General features: G+C 57.7%; 1 protein-coding gene across 1 annotated transcript; it reads right to left on the reverse strand.

Moving 5' to 3' along the window:
- Positions 1 to 2,878: 2,878 nt before the first annotated feature.
- SOX7 (SRY-box transcription factor 7) lies at positions 2,879 to 8,409 on the reverse strand. The gene is made up of 2 exons (XM_062213105.1): positions 8,111 to 8,409; positions 2,879 to 4,768 (listed from the first exon to the last, which is right to left on the reverse strand). The coding sequence occupies exons 1-2, from the start codon at positions 8,346 to 8,348 to the stop codon at positions 3,828 to 3,830; spliced, it is 1,179 nt and encodes a 392-aa protein (XP_062069089.1). The 5' UTR covers positions 8,349 to 8,409; the 3' UTR covers positions 2,879 to 3,827.
- Positions 8,410 to 13,742: the final 5,333 nt, after the last annotated feature.

Raw genomic sequence — 13,742 nt, forward strand, 5'->3', positions numbered from 1 at the left:
TAGATGATAGATAAGTAGATGAGAGGGAAGATGGGTGGGTGGATGGATGTGTGTATGTGTGTGTACTGAGAGTAGGAAGAAAGGAAGGAAGAGAGAGAAGGGAGTGAGTGGAGGAGTGGGGGAGGGAGGGAGGGAAAGAATGAAAATAGGTAAAAGGATGGTGAAGGGGGTTGGGTGTGTGAATGGATAGAAGAATGTGTGGAGACTGGCGCTGTGGCATGGCAGGTAAAGCCACCACCTGCAGTGCCAGCATCCCATATGGGCGCCAGTTCAAGTCCTGATTGCCCCACTTCCAATCCAGCTCTCTGCGATGGCCTGGGAAAGCAGTAGAAGATGGCCCAAGTCCTTGGGCCCCTGCACTCACGTGGGAGACCTGGAAGAAGCTCCTGGCTCTTGGCTTTGGATCAGCCTAGCTCCAACTGTTGGAGCCATCTGGGGAGTGAACTAACGGATGGAAGACCTCTCTCTCTCTCTCTCTCTCTACCTCTACCTCTGCTTTTCAAATAAATAAATAAATCTTTAAAAAGGAAGAAGAAGAATGTGTGGACGATCGCTCTTTCTTCCTCCCTCGAGCTTCCTTTTGGAAGAGTTTTTTCAAAAGGCAAGGTTGGAAAGAGCAATGTTAGAAACGGTCTAGCCTCAGCTTTATTCTGCTGCACCCAAGACAGGAAGACAGAGGTCTCTTCCTCTGTCCTCAGGCCCCTGTCCTGACCTGTCTACTCCAGGCTTCCCTCTAGCTGTGGCAGGTGAGTAGCCACGGTCAGCTTGGATCCAGCCTCACAGCCCTGAGAAGGTTGCATCTTGCTTTCCAGAGACAGGTGGGAAAATTAGCAACCTGGAAGGATCCAGGTCTTTACAGCTAAGATGAACTGGAATACCTACAAGACATGCCAGAAGTGTTCCTTGTTCATTCACGTATTTGTCCAGGAGGCACTCCAGGCCTGCCCTGCTGGGGAGGATGCACAAAGTGAGTGATTCGAGCTGGACAATCAGTCCCGGAACCAATCTGCCCAGGTCCCTGAGAGCTGGGCAGGGTTGGGGCCGCCTGGCCTGCACCTGAACAATGACCAGGATTTCTCAGGATGGGGAACAGCATCAGAGCAATGTAGAAACAAAGGAAAGAAGAGTGTCCTCAGAGGTCACTGGGCCTCTTTGCAGTGGGGTGCACTGGGGGAGAAGATTCTGGAAGGAGGGCATTCCCACGGATAGCATCCATTTGGAAAAGCTCACCAAAAACAACTGGCCATGCGTGCACCCCAAGACCCTGCGCGGGTGAGGGCCCTGGGGGGAGGGGCAGGGACAGGGTGGTCGTTATCCCCAGGGTGAAGCCACCTCTGCATTTGTGCACTGTGGTAATCAGCAGGCGCTGAGGAGTAGTGAGGAAAGGAGTGGCAGGTGGATACCTGCATTTAAGAAAAGGAACATCACTGTGCACGGCCATTGGTTCTCTTGGCACCGAGCCAGCGGGGCACCCAGGAGGGGCAGCTTAGGCTCTCAGAGCCCCAGGCTTCTGAGCACTCACACCTGCTTCTCTGGGCGGCAGGAACCACATCCCACCCCCACTGAGTGTCCCAGAACGAAAGGTGCCCCCATGGCTGTGTCCAGTGGGGCTGTCCTGGGAGACCCCACCTGCCAATGCTCCAGGTGGCCAAGGACACTGCCTCCCATCCAAGCCTGCTGGCCACAGTGACCAGCCTGAACAGCAAGGTCATCAGGTTCATCCAACTCCAGCCCTGCCATTTCCTCTTGGTTCTTCCCCTCCCTGGGCAGATCTGGGTATGAATTGGACCACATGAAATTCCATGCCATAGCAATGTACTAAAAAAAAAAAGAAGAAGAAGAAGAAAAAGAAAAAGCAACAGGCATCCAGCCATAAGACTTCTTGGCCAACGCTGCCAATGAACACATCGGACCCGCGCTGAGACCCAGCTTGGGGCCAGCAGGGTGAGCACAGGACGGCTCCCACCCTGGGCTTCCGTGTCCCCGGCTGCGCAAGGGGCCCCACCTGGGGCTGCGGATGAGAAACGGCCCGTAAAACGTCCTGTAAAACACCTATAAAGTGCCATTAGAGTGATGCCTGCAGGCCAGGAGCCGAACTGAAGGGTGAATACGCGCCCATCGGGCCCTCCCAGGCCCCGCTCCTCGGCTCCGGTAGCTGGGAACACACAAGGCTGCCCATGCTCTGAACAAGTCACAACGCTTCACCTCTGAGGGCCAGGTAGCGGTGACCCACACCGGGACTGAGAAATCGCCAGCTCTCCCAGCTGCTCTCTGGCTGGGACTTTAACCCTAGACCTCAGGAGATGTTCCAGCCTTGAATGACCACTCGGGATGCGGCTCCCGCCCCTGCACACCGGTCCTCCATGAGGCCCCGCCCCCACGAGGCCCCGCCCAGTCCTGAAAGCCCTTGCCGTACTGCCAGGGCACACCCACAAATAGGAGGAGTGCTTGTCAAGATGACTTCAAAAAGATGGAGGAAGCGCGTGACAGAACAAACCACGCTTCATTCTGCTTTACAGCTGCAAAGGCCCCCAGGAGGAAAGCGTTCTTCGCGCAGACTCTGAGTTGGGATTTTCCTCTGACGTCAATGCTAGCAGCGCTTTTCAGTGTACAAAGTTGGGATTTACCTCTGTACCATAACTGAAAATAGGATAAACCACTCCTGCAAGACAACAGCTTTTCAAAGTACACAGGTCGCTGCAGAAAACATGTTGGCTAACGCTACAAACAGCTTTGGCCACGCTATCAATGGTCTGCTTGTTCACTTCTTGCAAAGCTCTATTTCAATTGATAAAATGGTCATGGTACAAAAATGTTTATTTAAATTAAATATTTTTGACAAATCAATATCTACAACCGTTCCAAAGCATGTGTAGCTCTTATCAAAAAAAAAAAAAAAAAGGAACAGTTTAGCTTAATGTCTGTGACACTGTTTGACAAGATTATTAATACACATCCTGGACTGTGCACCAATTATATCATCAACAAGTTACTATTTATTACCAAACGGCATATACAGTAATAGCATCAAGATTAATCATGTCTTATACGTGATTGTATATGAAGACTTCTTGGGAGGAAATAAAAGGATCTGTCAACAATACAAAATATAAGGTGAAAATAATACAAGGATATATAAAACACATATTTCATACAGGCAATAGTATGCTGACGTCGAAAGACCAACAACTGGCTTCCAGCTTGCTGTTAGCTGCGCTCCTTCACAGGAGGTTTGGGGAGGATGGAAATGTTTGGGGTGGGGCCAGGGCTCAGACATCTTTTCGGCATCACTCGGAGTTCCAGCAAACCATGGGCGCATGGGCTGTCGACTCTGTCCCCACCTGACAGAGGGCCGAACCAGCAGAAGGGGAGCAGAGGTGTGTGGGCGTCTCGCCAGTGTCTGAGACTGAACACAGACTGGACCCCAGACCCCTGGCTCCCAGCCCAGAGCTCTTCTCACCTGCAGCAGCACGGATCAGGTGCGGTTGTGTCAGAAACAGGAGAGATTCGAACGCCGTGGGCCTTCTCTCCAGTGGTTTCAAGGACTGGGACAAGGAACGCAGGGCAGGGAAAATTCTCCTGGGAGACCGGAGGCACCCAGTCGGGGTGTAGCCCGCCAACACTCATTGGAGGGAACATACTCAAACCACGGGTTGCAAGGAGTGGAAGGGGTGAGGTGTGAAGGGTGAAGGGGCACTAGGACCAGCAGAGCAGTTCCCAGAGCAGGACGAGTCCAGCCTGCCCGTTGCAGCGCGCCTGGAGGAAAGCTGGTGGCACTGTAGTCTCTGCTCCGCTGGCTCGGCTGCCAGGGCTCCGCCGCCTGCGTTCTAGGATACACTGTAGCTGTTGTAGTAGGCAGCCGTGGCATCAGCCAGGACGGAGATGAGGCTGGTCTCTGTAGGGCCTGCTGGGGTCACCTGGGAGAGCGAGGTGTGGCCACTGAGGGCCGTGGCCCCTGTGGCCGAGTCCGGGTGGCCAGGGGTGTTCAAATACTGGTCGAACTCATTGCGATCCATGTCCCCCAGCAGTTCTACCTGGCTCAGCTGATCCAGGGCATCGAAGCCAGGGTGCTCCGGAGGCGGAGAGAGTTGGCCCAGGTGGGCGTGGAGGTTGGAGGGCAGAGAGTGGTAGGTGGCAGGCGAGTAATAGGCAGGAGATGGGGGACAGCCAGGTACGGGGGACAACATGGAGACTCCCGGGGCCTGGCTAAGGGCCAGGGAGCCCAGGGGGTGGCTGCAGTGGAGGGGGCTGGGGGCATACTCCGGTGGTGAGTAAGGGGGCCCTGGTAGGTGGGGGAGCCGGCGGGGGTGGGCGTGCTCCTCCTGGCAGGGGGAGGAGAAGAAGGTCTGCTCCGGCTCCAGCACGTCCAGGGGCGACATCTCCGGGGGCGTGGGCAGCCCGTAGGGGTAGGCGTCCGCGCTGCCGGGGGCGCCGGCGCCACCAGCAGGGCCCTCGTGGTAGCAGCCCTGGAGGCTGGGCAGGGCTGCGTCCGGGGAGTACTCACCCCTGTCCTCCTTCTCCCCCAGCGCGCCCCGGCCGCTGCCGCCGCCGCTGCTGCTCCTCTTCTCGGGCAGGGCGTTCTGGTCTCTCGAGAGCGAGCTCAGGAGGAAGCCGGGGTCCACGCGTTTGCAGAGGCGCTTGGCCTGCTTCTTCCTGCGGGGCCGGTACTTGTAGTTGGGGTAGTCCTGCATGTGCTGCAGGCGCAGGCGCTCCGCCTCGTCCACGTAGGGCCTCTTCTGCGACAGGGTCAGCGCCTTCCACGACTTCCCTGCGCACACAAGTCAGAGAAGGCCGCGCTCAGCACCTATGCTGCGGGGGCGGCCGGGGCACAAGTCCCAGACCCGTGCCTCCGAACATCACACACGCAGGCACGCACATACAAACCCTGTGCCTCTGTGCCCCGCTCCGCCTCCAGTCCCCTGTCATGGCCACAGAGGATCCGGGCACACCTCTTCCGAGCCCAGATCCTGCACACACGCCCGCTCACCCGCACAGTCGGGCCAACATTTCCTGCTTGCATCTCGCCCCGCCTTTTCATGCAAAGTGCGCACCAAGATACATCTCCTCGAACATACAACCCGCCCGATGACACCCCTGCTACAAACTTCTGGAATCTCAGCGAAAGGCCCACCTGCCCCAACTCAGCAGCAGGGAAAAAAAACAAACACCCAACAACCACAACATGGATGAGGGCTCTTTTTACCCTTTGCGGGTGGGTCAGTTCTACTGGTCTGTGCACTTTGGTGAGAAGCCCCTGCTCTGTGGGTGACCGCTGCTCTTAGCAAGGGATACTCTAGTACTTCCTAATGCTATCTGTCTCACAGCCCTTCCCGGGAGGGAACCACTCCGTCCATCGTTTCACTCTCCGGGACTAACAAATGACTCATCCTTAACCTCTGAAGGTCAAATAGGCGCCCTCCGCACAGGGACCTGGCCGCGGCCAGAATGCTGGGATCTGCCCGCACTGCCGGTGTGCACACACATGCACTCGAACACACACACACTGAAGTACCCATGAGCCACCCCCTTCAGCCTACTTAGGACCCTCTGACCGAGGCGGGGCACTGGCTCAGCCACTACCTTTGCATACAGAAGCAAATCCCTTAACCGTCATGGGTGTCTCACTGTAAAATAAAGATACCGTGACACTAAGCAACTTGGAACTCCCTCGGTAAGGGGCAGCCCACCCTGGTAACCCCTTGGAGCTCAAAGGCTGCTGGCACTTGATTTGCTAGTCCTTGGTCCTCATCTGCCTGCCACTCTGCAAGGCACGTAGGCATCTCTCCATCTCCCAGTGTCCACTGCAAATCCCTCTGCATGGAGCGTTTCCTCGGGGGCACTTCTGGTCCCCTGGCATTGTCACCTCCCAAGATGGGCTCAGGATACTACGGCTATAACGCGATCCCCAACGGCTCTAATGTAGGTTCAAGGCCCACCAGCCCAGGGCCCATGCCTGTAAGGAAAGGGGCCATATCTCCAGGGCTGCTACAGAGCTATGCACGTGTTTTTCAGTGCCCAGGCCTCCAGGAGGTTTTCTCTCACCTGGGTGAAATTTACAACTATTCAGGGAATACAATTAGCTGTCACTTTGGAAAGGGTGAGTTGAAGGGTTAGGGTCTCTGGAATCATGGAGCTCAGGAGCAAGCCAGGGTCTCCAGCTGTTGCAAGAGACCCAAGATCCCGTGATGCAAATATAAAATGCGACTCTGGTTTCTAAATGTACCTGGATGTTAGAGTACTAAGAAAATCCAGGTTCACCGTTCAGAACATACTGGAACTACTAGTGCTACCTGGTGAAACGCTGCTGTTGAAGACGGTGCTGTTTATGGTGGGATGTACATCCTTACATCACAGGTCAGAAATGAAAGGGCTGAGAAAGAGAAGGTCAGTGGGGTGGAAGTAGCTCCTCCCCAGTTAGCAGGTGCTCCAGGTCCATATCTTAACAATCAACATGATGCTGCAGCCTCCCTGCAGAATGTCCCCTCTCCTCTTGACCCCTAGGTACAAGTTTCTTGTCCCCTGAAGTCCCTTGGCTCGCCCTCTTCCTGGAAGCAGACGGCCTCAAGGCAACAGGGCAAGGCTCCTCAGCCTTTCCCCTTCTCCCCTCTCTGGCCTGGGCCTGTAACAGACACCTGTTCTATGGGGGTCACAGCCCCGGCCTTCCTCTTTCCAGCTGTCCTCATCAGTAGGTACAGTGCCCAGGGCTCACGGAAGGGACTTATAGCTACAAGCACTAAACAGTTTTCATTTGTGTTACAAACTGACGGGAAATAAATACGAGTTTTAGATCAAAGAAAATGTTTTATTGTGGTATCTATAAATATATTTCTATGCCAATACAGTACATAAAGGTACTTCAAAAAGTCCATGGAAAGTGGAATTTAAAACTCCAGGCAGTTTTTTTTTTCATGTTATGCATGAGTTCACTTTTTTATTTTGCATGAAAATAAACTTATCTATCAATTCCATTCTCCAAGAACTTTTTGAGGCACCTTTGTAAACTTTAGGCTTATTTTGTTCCCAGGAAGGCACCGGTCCACTAATGCATCCTGGGCACGGCTCGCCCGGCTGCGCGAAGCACCGGTGGGCAGGAGGCCCTGGGAACCCGCGCGCCACAGCGGGCCTTGCCCACATCAGGGGCTGTCTAAAGCGAAGGAGGCAGGGCCCTCTCTTCGGGCCGCAGCTTTAGCCGCCAGAGACCGGGGCGTCAGCTCGCACTCCACACAGTTCCGGCCCGGGAAGAAGCCCAGAGCGCCGGCGGAAAAAGGAAGGGCTCGGTTCCGGGCCGGGTGGGGTCGGGAAGGGCCAGCCTGGGGTGACCACGCACGTCCCGCGCCGCGCACCCACTGTGCTTCGAGAGGTTCTCGCCGCTGAAAACGAATCAAGGCCTTCTCCAAAGGCAACGAGGCCGGGGAGTAGCACTGGGCTCCGGACGTCGGACAGCAAAGCAACCCCGACCTGAACTCCGGGTTTCGGGCGTGTTCCGACGTCCTAACGCCGGGTTCCTGCGGCCCGGCCGGGCCCTGTCCCCAGGCCCTGCCGGATCCGTGCCGCAGCCTGCGGGCAGCGCCAGGACCCTCACTGGCTGCCCCAAGCAACCCAGTCACGTCTACACTCTTGCGACTGAGACACCAATCTAACGAATCAAGTTAATTTGGGTGGACTTTGTTGTTAGCTTAATAATTACGTTAAGGCAGGGATTCGTTCCCTTAAGTTCCCTCTCCACGAATATTCGTTGATCACAGTTTCCTTTGTGTTAGATCCCCTCTGTGAGGGTCCCGAATGTAAAGTGCGGGGCGTGGTGGGTTTTCCCCGCTTGGATCGTCCCGGCCTCGATGTCCCCATGTCCGCGTGTCGGAGCGCGCCGGCCGCAGGCGCCCAGCAGCCCCGTCCTGGCCGCCGCCGGGTCCCCCCTGCGCCATGGGGCCGCGAACTCGGCCCCGTCCCCGCGGCCGCGCGGCTGCACTTCGGCCCTGGCCCAGGCGTGCCTGCTCGGAACGCCCGGCACCTAGCACTCACCCGCGCTCGCTCCGGTGCCCAACCCCGCGGCACGGCGGCCCCGCGCGCCTACCCGCCAGCCCGTGCCCAGCCCCCCGGGCCGCTCACTCACCCAACATCTTGCTGAGCTCGGCGTTGTGCAGGTCCGGGTTCTGCACCGCCAGCCGTTTCCTCTCGTCCTTGGCCCACACCATGAAGGCGTTCATGGGCCGCCGGATGCGACTCTCGGAGCCCTTGTCTCCCGAGGGGCGCGGGGCGGCCGGTGGCGACAGCCCGTCCGACAGCTCGGCTTCCATAGCTGGGCACTCGAGTCCCTCGGGCCACGGGTAGGCTCCCAGCAGCGAGGCCATGGCCGCCCAGGGGTCGCCTGACTTTGCCTCGCGGGGCCGGTGCCGACCTGGCCCTCGCGCGGGTCGGGGCGTCCGAGTTGGCCGGTGGCCGCGGCCCGGCCCCTTATTTATCAGCTTCGGGCAGCCGCGTCCTCCAATGACTCTCCAAGGCGGCCCGGCCCCTCCCTGGATCGCGGCGGAGGCCCCCTCCCTGCGTCCCGGCCACAGCGTCCCCGCTCCGACCTGCGGGGAGGAGGAAAGAGCGGGGGAGGCCTCTCGCCTGCGCCCGCCCCGGGCCCGCCCCTCCGTCTCCGCCGCCCGTCCGCGGAGCCCCGCCCGCTCCCCGCCGCAGGTGCCGCACTTTGCGGGCCCGCAATGGCCTCCGCGCGCCGGCCCCCTGCCCCGAGCCGCCGCGGCCTCCCGGGGCCAGCCTCCGTCCACTCCTCGGACGCAGGAAATCCCACGGAAAGGCGACCCCAAACCGCGCTGGCGCACTCCTGGGCACCGCGGCGCGGATTCTGAGCGCCCCGGAGCGGCCATCGAGCCGCCGGGGATTGAGCGCGCACACCGACAGCTTGGCGACAATGTCCAAGGCTTGGGGTTGCATTCCGCTCTGGGTTCCGAGCCCCCGGGCCCCCGCCGCCCCTGGCTCTGTCGTTGCGGGGCCTCCGCCCTCAGAGCTCCCTCTTGTCACCCGCACGCCCCGCACCGCCATCTCGGGCCCGGGTCCGTGCTCCCTCGCCGCGGAGCGCTTCTCTTTCGGGATTCCCTTCGCGTTCTGTTCTCTTTACCCGCGGAGCCGCGCCCACCCTCCTGCGTCCCCTGTGGCTTTGACGCGACCTGGGAGATGGTAGCGGAGACGCGGCTGTGGGTACCCGGCGCGCGTGCAACTCGAGGGGCTGCGGGCTGGGGGCCCACCGCCGTTGCGCGCCACTCCCGCGCTCGCGCTGCGTAGGCACCGGCACACAGTAGGCCCTCAGGGACTGCTGAATAAACGAGAGAACAAATGACCGGGCCGACGTACGAGGCACACCCTACTGTGTAAAACTCGGAGGCTTACGTCCCGGAATCCGATTCGCAAATATTTACCGAGCGCCACCCGCTGCGCGGGGCTCCTCCGAGTGACCCTGGGAGGCGGCAGCGGTGTCTGCAGGAGGGCCTGGGGCTTGCAGGCAGGACCCGCCCTAGTGTTTGGGTTACCTAATGCGTGACTCTGGGCAAGTCGTAGAGCTCGCCGGGCCTCGGTTCCTAATCCTGGACTGGGGACTGTGATAAGACCGACTGACGATGCGGTGAGATAAACGCCGCGAAGGCCCGGACTCTCCGTGAAGGCCGCTGTGCGTGCAGCCCCCGAATCCCGAGTCCCGGCCGCGGTGACCGCGATCGCAGGCGCCGCGCACGCAGCTCGCGGGCCGGGTCTAAGGAGAGAGCGTGGAGAAACGCAGCTGCTCCGCTTTTGTGTCCTGATTCTAAACTCTAGGACTTTTCTTTTTGAAAAAGGAATGATTTATTCATTTAAAAGTCAGAGAGAGCGAGAGAGAGCAAGCGAGAGAAAGAGAGGGAGATATCTTTGATCCGCTGGTTCACTCCCCAAGTGGCACAGCAGCCGGACCTGGGCCAGGCTGAAGCCAGGAGCCAGGAGCCAGGAGCGTCATCCGGCTCTCCCACGTGGGTGCAGGGGCCCAAGCACTTGGGCCATCTTCCACTGCTTCCTCAGGCCATTAGCAGGGAGCTGGATCGGAAATGCAACAACCGGGATTCTAACCGGCGCGCTGATGGGATGTCGGCCTCCAAGGCGGGAGCTTTACCTGCTTCACCACAGCACCAGCCCCGCCTCTGGAAAATTATTTCGGATAATTTTCATTCAAGAATGCGCTTTTCGCAAAAGATAAATTGCTGGAGGGGTCCCTCGTCTCCTCCAGCCAAGATCCAGCAGCAGTGCCCTAGGCCCGTGCACCCCAGCAGCGGCTTTCATAGGCTGGCTGCGTGCAGCGAAGGCCGCTGGGCAGGCGCAGCGCTGGCCGGGAGGGGGGTGCCCTTCGCTGGGAGCGCTTCTGGGGCCCGAGGCCACGCGGCGGGATTGCCCGGCGCCGGACCGCTCCGGAAGGCTGTTGGCAGAGGGTGTATCCGCCGTGTAGCAGACTGGCCCACCCGGGGACGCCTAGGCCATTTCCAGCGTGGCGCACCTCTGCCACAAAGTCTTCCCGAAAAAGCCCTAGCGCAGAGTGCTGCTGAGTGGGGGCCAGGGCTGTGCCCACCGCGGAGAGAAGAGCCCTCTGGGGACGAGCAAGACAGGGTCCCCAAGGGGGGACTTGGGGAAGACCTCGAGGGGACAGAGGAGGTCCCCGTTCTGCCCCTGTGCCCGCTGTGGCCCCTGAGCGAGCGCGCAGTCCCTGCCAGGGAGCGCAGAGTGGTCAAGGTGAACTCCAGGGGGTCAAGGTGAACTCCAGGGGCCCACAGTGACAAGGGAGAAAACAAAGGGGCGGGAGCAGGGAGAATAAGCGTTGGGATCGTTTCTTTCCCATTGTTTGATTTCTTGCGTTCTGGAGAAAGCTCGCTGAGCCTCTGCTGTTGGGAGCTGAGAGCATCAATCCTCCCCTCGCCGGCACCGTTGCGGCCCGGAGCGCGAAAGCTGTCGCACGTGGGCAAGGGCGCTGGCTGGCTGGCTGGCCGCCCCGCTCCGCCATTCCTTTATCAATTTGCACCGATGAGTTTATTCACCTGGACAGACGTGTGCGAGGCAGCCCTACTGCAGGAGGTGCCAGGGGACGCGTGCCTCCCCCACTTCTCCGGTCACGGTCACTGCGAGCTCCAGTCCTTCCAGAGTTCTGCGCAGACCCCAAGCGACCCAAAGCCAGGGGAGACGTCCGGGTCCGCAACCTCGGGGGCTCAGTGCGGCGGATTCCCAAGGGCGGATCCCCGGCAACCCAACCGTCCGGATGCTGGATCCTGCCGGTGTTCTGCCCCGCGGCAGGGTGAGACCGAGGCGCCTGCAGACGCTGGAGAATACAGCTGTCCCCGCAGGACCACGCGGGACACACTGGGCACCGCGCCACGGACCTGTCCCCACAGGCTTGAGTCCCCCTCCCCCGACGCCTGCTGTCCTCAAAAACTCATCTCCTGAATGACTTCTTTTTTTTTTTTTTTTCTTTCTTGTTCCTTCCTTTCTCTCTCCAGCCCCCCACACCTCCTCCCTTTTTCTTTTTAGCTCCCCGGTTCTCTGAACAGCAAGTTTCCAGGAACGCAGCACCTGATGTTGGGAATGGCCAAGTCACTGTCGGTGCAACTCACCCGCCAGTGTCACTTACCTGACCCCAGCCGGCTTCTTCTTGCCCTGGAAGACCGAGACCATGCAGGATTCCAGACACCGTGAAAACACCTCGTGTTCATTAACAGAACGTGGAATGTGAGCATCAAGAGTGGGTGCACATTTTAAAAGTTAGCAAGCTCTCCTCTAGGGCGTGGTCCTTCTTCTACTCCAAACAGGAATTTCAGTCCTTGGGGATGAGGGAGCCGGAGAGCGAGACTTGTTCCTTGGCACAGATTGGGAACCACTGCAGACCCAGGCTCTGAGCCGGGGCCCAGCACGGGGCCCGGCAGTGGCTGCGCTGGCCAGGTTGGGGGACTGCCCACAGGGCTGGCCATGGGCTGTGTTCCTGGAGTCCTGTGCTGCGTCCACAGTGTTTGGTGCAGGTGTTTGTGTTGTTGCTAAAAGGCACAACCAGGCTGGAGGTGGGAATCTTTACCAGTCACCCAAGTGTTTTGCACCAGCATGGAAATTGAAGTCCTGATGATCATTGTCTCTGTTCTTAGCAATTTGTTTGTGCTTGACGGACTGTCTTTGCAAAGCAGGGTCCCATTCACTGCTCACCCCTGATGCCACCCAACCTGAAGTCCACCCTGAGTTTTGGTATTAAGCCATTTCCCAGAGAGGCAGGCTGCAAGTGGCAGAACAGGCAACGGAACACTCATCTCTTGCCCTCAGACCTTTGCTGCTGTCCCTGTGCACCCAAGAAGCTTTCCAGTACCCCCTCACCAGAATGCCCCAGCCCCAGGCAAGGGCTTCTCACCAGCCCTGGGGACTCCTGTTTTGTAGGCGTGGCTTATTAGCAAGAAAATACCAGCGTACAGAAGCACAGGGTGTTTTTTTTTTTTTTTTTTTTTTTTTTGTTCCCTGGTTCTTGCAGAATGCCCCCTGTGCACACATGTATGCAAGCTCCCCTAGAACCTGCCTGACTAATCACATCTCCCAGCAGATGCCAGTGGAGTTCAAGGTGGAAAGAACGCGGACTTGGACCAGAATCCCTAAGTCCAGTCGGACCTGCCTGAACTGGTTGTACAGATTTTAGCAAGTCACTTAACCGGTTAAGTCACACGGTCAAGAGCATCACTGAGGCCCTGAGATGCAGGCTGTGCAGCTCTGAGACTGAGTGCTGATGCTGTTTCTGTGATGTGTGCTCGCTTCTCCCTTGCACTAAGTGTCCAGACCAAGAACAGACTTCTACCTGCACTTTCTTCCTCCCTGAACAACCAATACTCTTGTTTTCAGGGGGCACGTGTGTCAGATTATTGTGCAGAAATGATTTTATTTAATGGGCCAGGGGCTAAGCTTTCAAATTTTGGTGGAAAAATCTCAACAAATTACAAGAAAAACAAATGGCTGTTCAGGGGGGTTTATGTCTTTCTCTTTGTCCTATTATCTCCGCTTTCCAAATGCCTGGGAAGTGAAACTGACACATCAAGGGAAATAAGTCTTCCTAGGCCATCTGCACACACGTCCAATCGCTGGGTAAACAGTGTCATGGCAATGACTGGCGTTATGAGGCAGCCCTGATAAGGATCTGATCACGGAGAATTCTGTCATCAGTGAACAAGACATGCATACTTACTTGCTTAGCTTTTGAGATTGTCTAAAGGGTAGATTTTTTAAAATATGTTTATTTTGTTTACTTTAAAAGCAGAGTCACAGAGAGAGAGGAAGACGGGGGGGAGAGAGAGAGAGAGAGAGAGAGAAAGAATCTTCCATCTTCTGGTTTACTCCCTAAATGGCTGCAACAGCCAGGGCTGGGCCAGGCTGAAGGCAGGAGCTCAGAACTCCACCTGGGTCGCTCATGTGGGTGGTAGGGCCCCAAGCACTTGCGCCATCTTTGGCTTCTTTCCCAGGTGTATTAGCAGGGAGCTGGATCAGAAGTGGAACAGCCAGGACTCAAACCAGCCGTCTAATATATGTGATGCTGGCATCACAGGCAGCTCAACTTGCTGTGTCATGATGCTGGCCCCAGTTGGTAGATTTTAAACTATTATTATGTGTGTGTGTGTGTGTTTTAAATAAAATGTTAATGGAAGTACAACGTATCTGTACCGATGGTGCATGCTGGCTGAGTTTTCACAAAGTGAACACACTAGCAAAAGTAG

This window comes from Lepus europaeus, chromosome 16 (assembly GCF_033115175.1).
Source record: "Lepus europaeus isolate LE1 chromosome 16, mLepTim1.pri, whole genome shotgun sequence".
Classification (NCBI taxonomy): Eukaryota; Metazoa; Chordata; class Mammalia; order Lagomorpha; family Leporidae; genus Lepus; species Lepus europaeus.

What these genes read in the sequence shown, in the direction of transcription:
- SOX7 (XM_062213105.1), bottom strand. Translation starts at nt 8,348, where the DNA reads ATGGCCTCGCTGCTGGGAGCCTACCCGTGGCCCGAGGGACTCGAGTGC. An exon ending in CGAGCTCAGCAAGATGTTGG is followed by an intron (nt 4,769 to 8,110) that starts GTGAGTGAGCGG and finishes TTGTGTGCGCAG; the next exon opens with GGAAGTCGTGGAAGGCGCTG.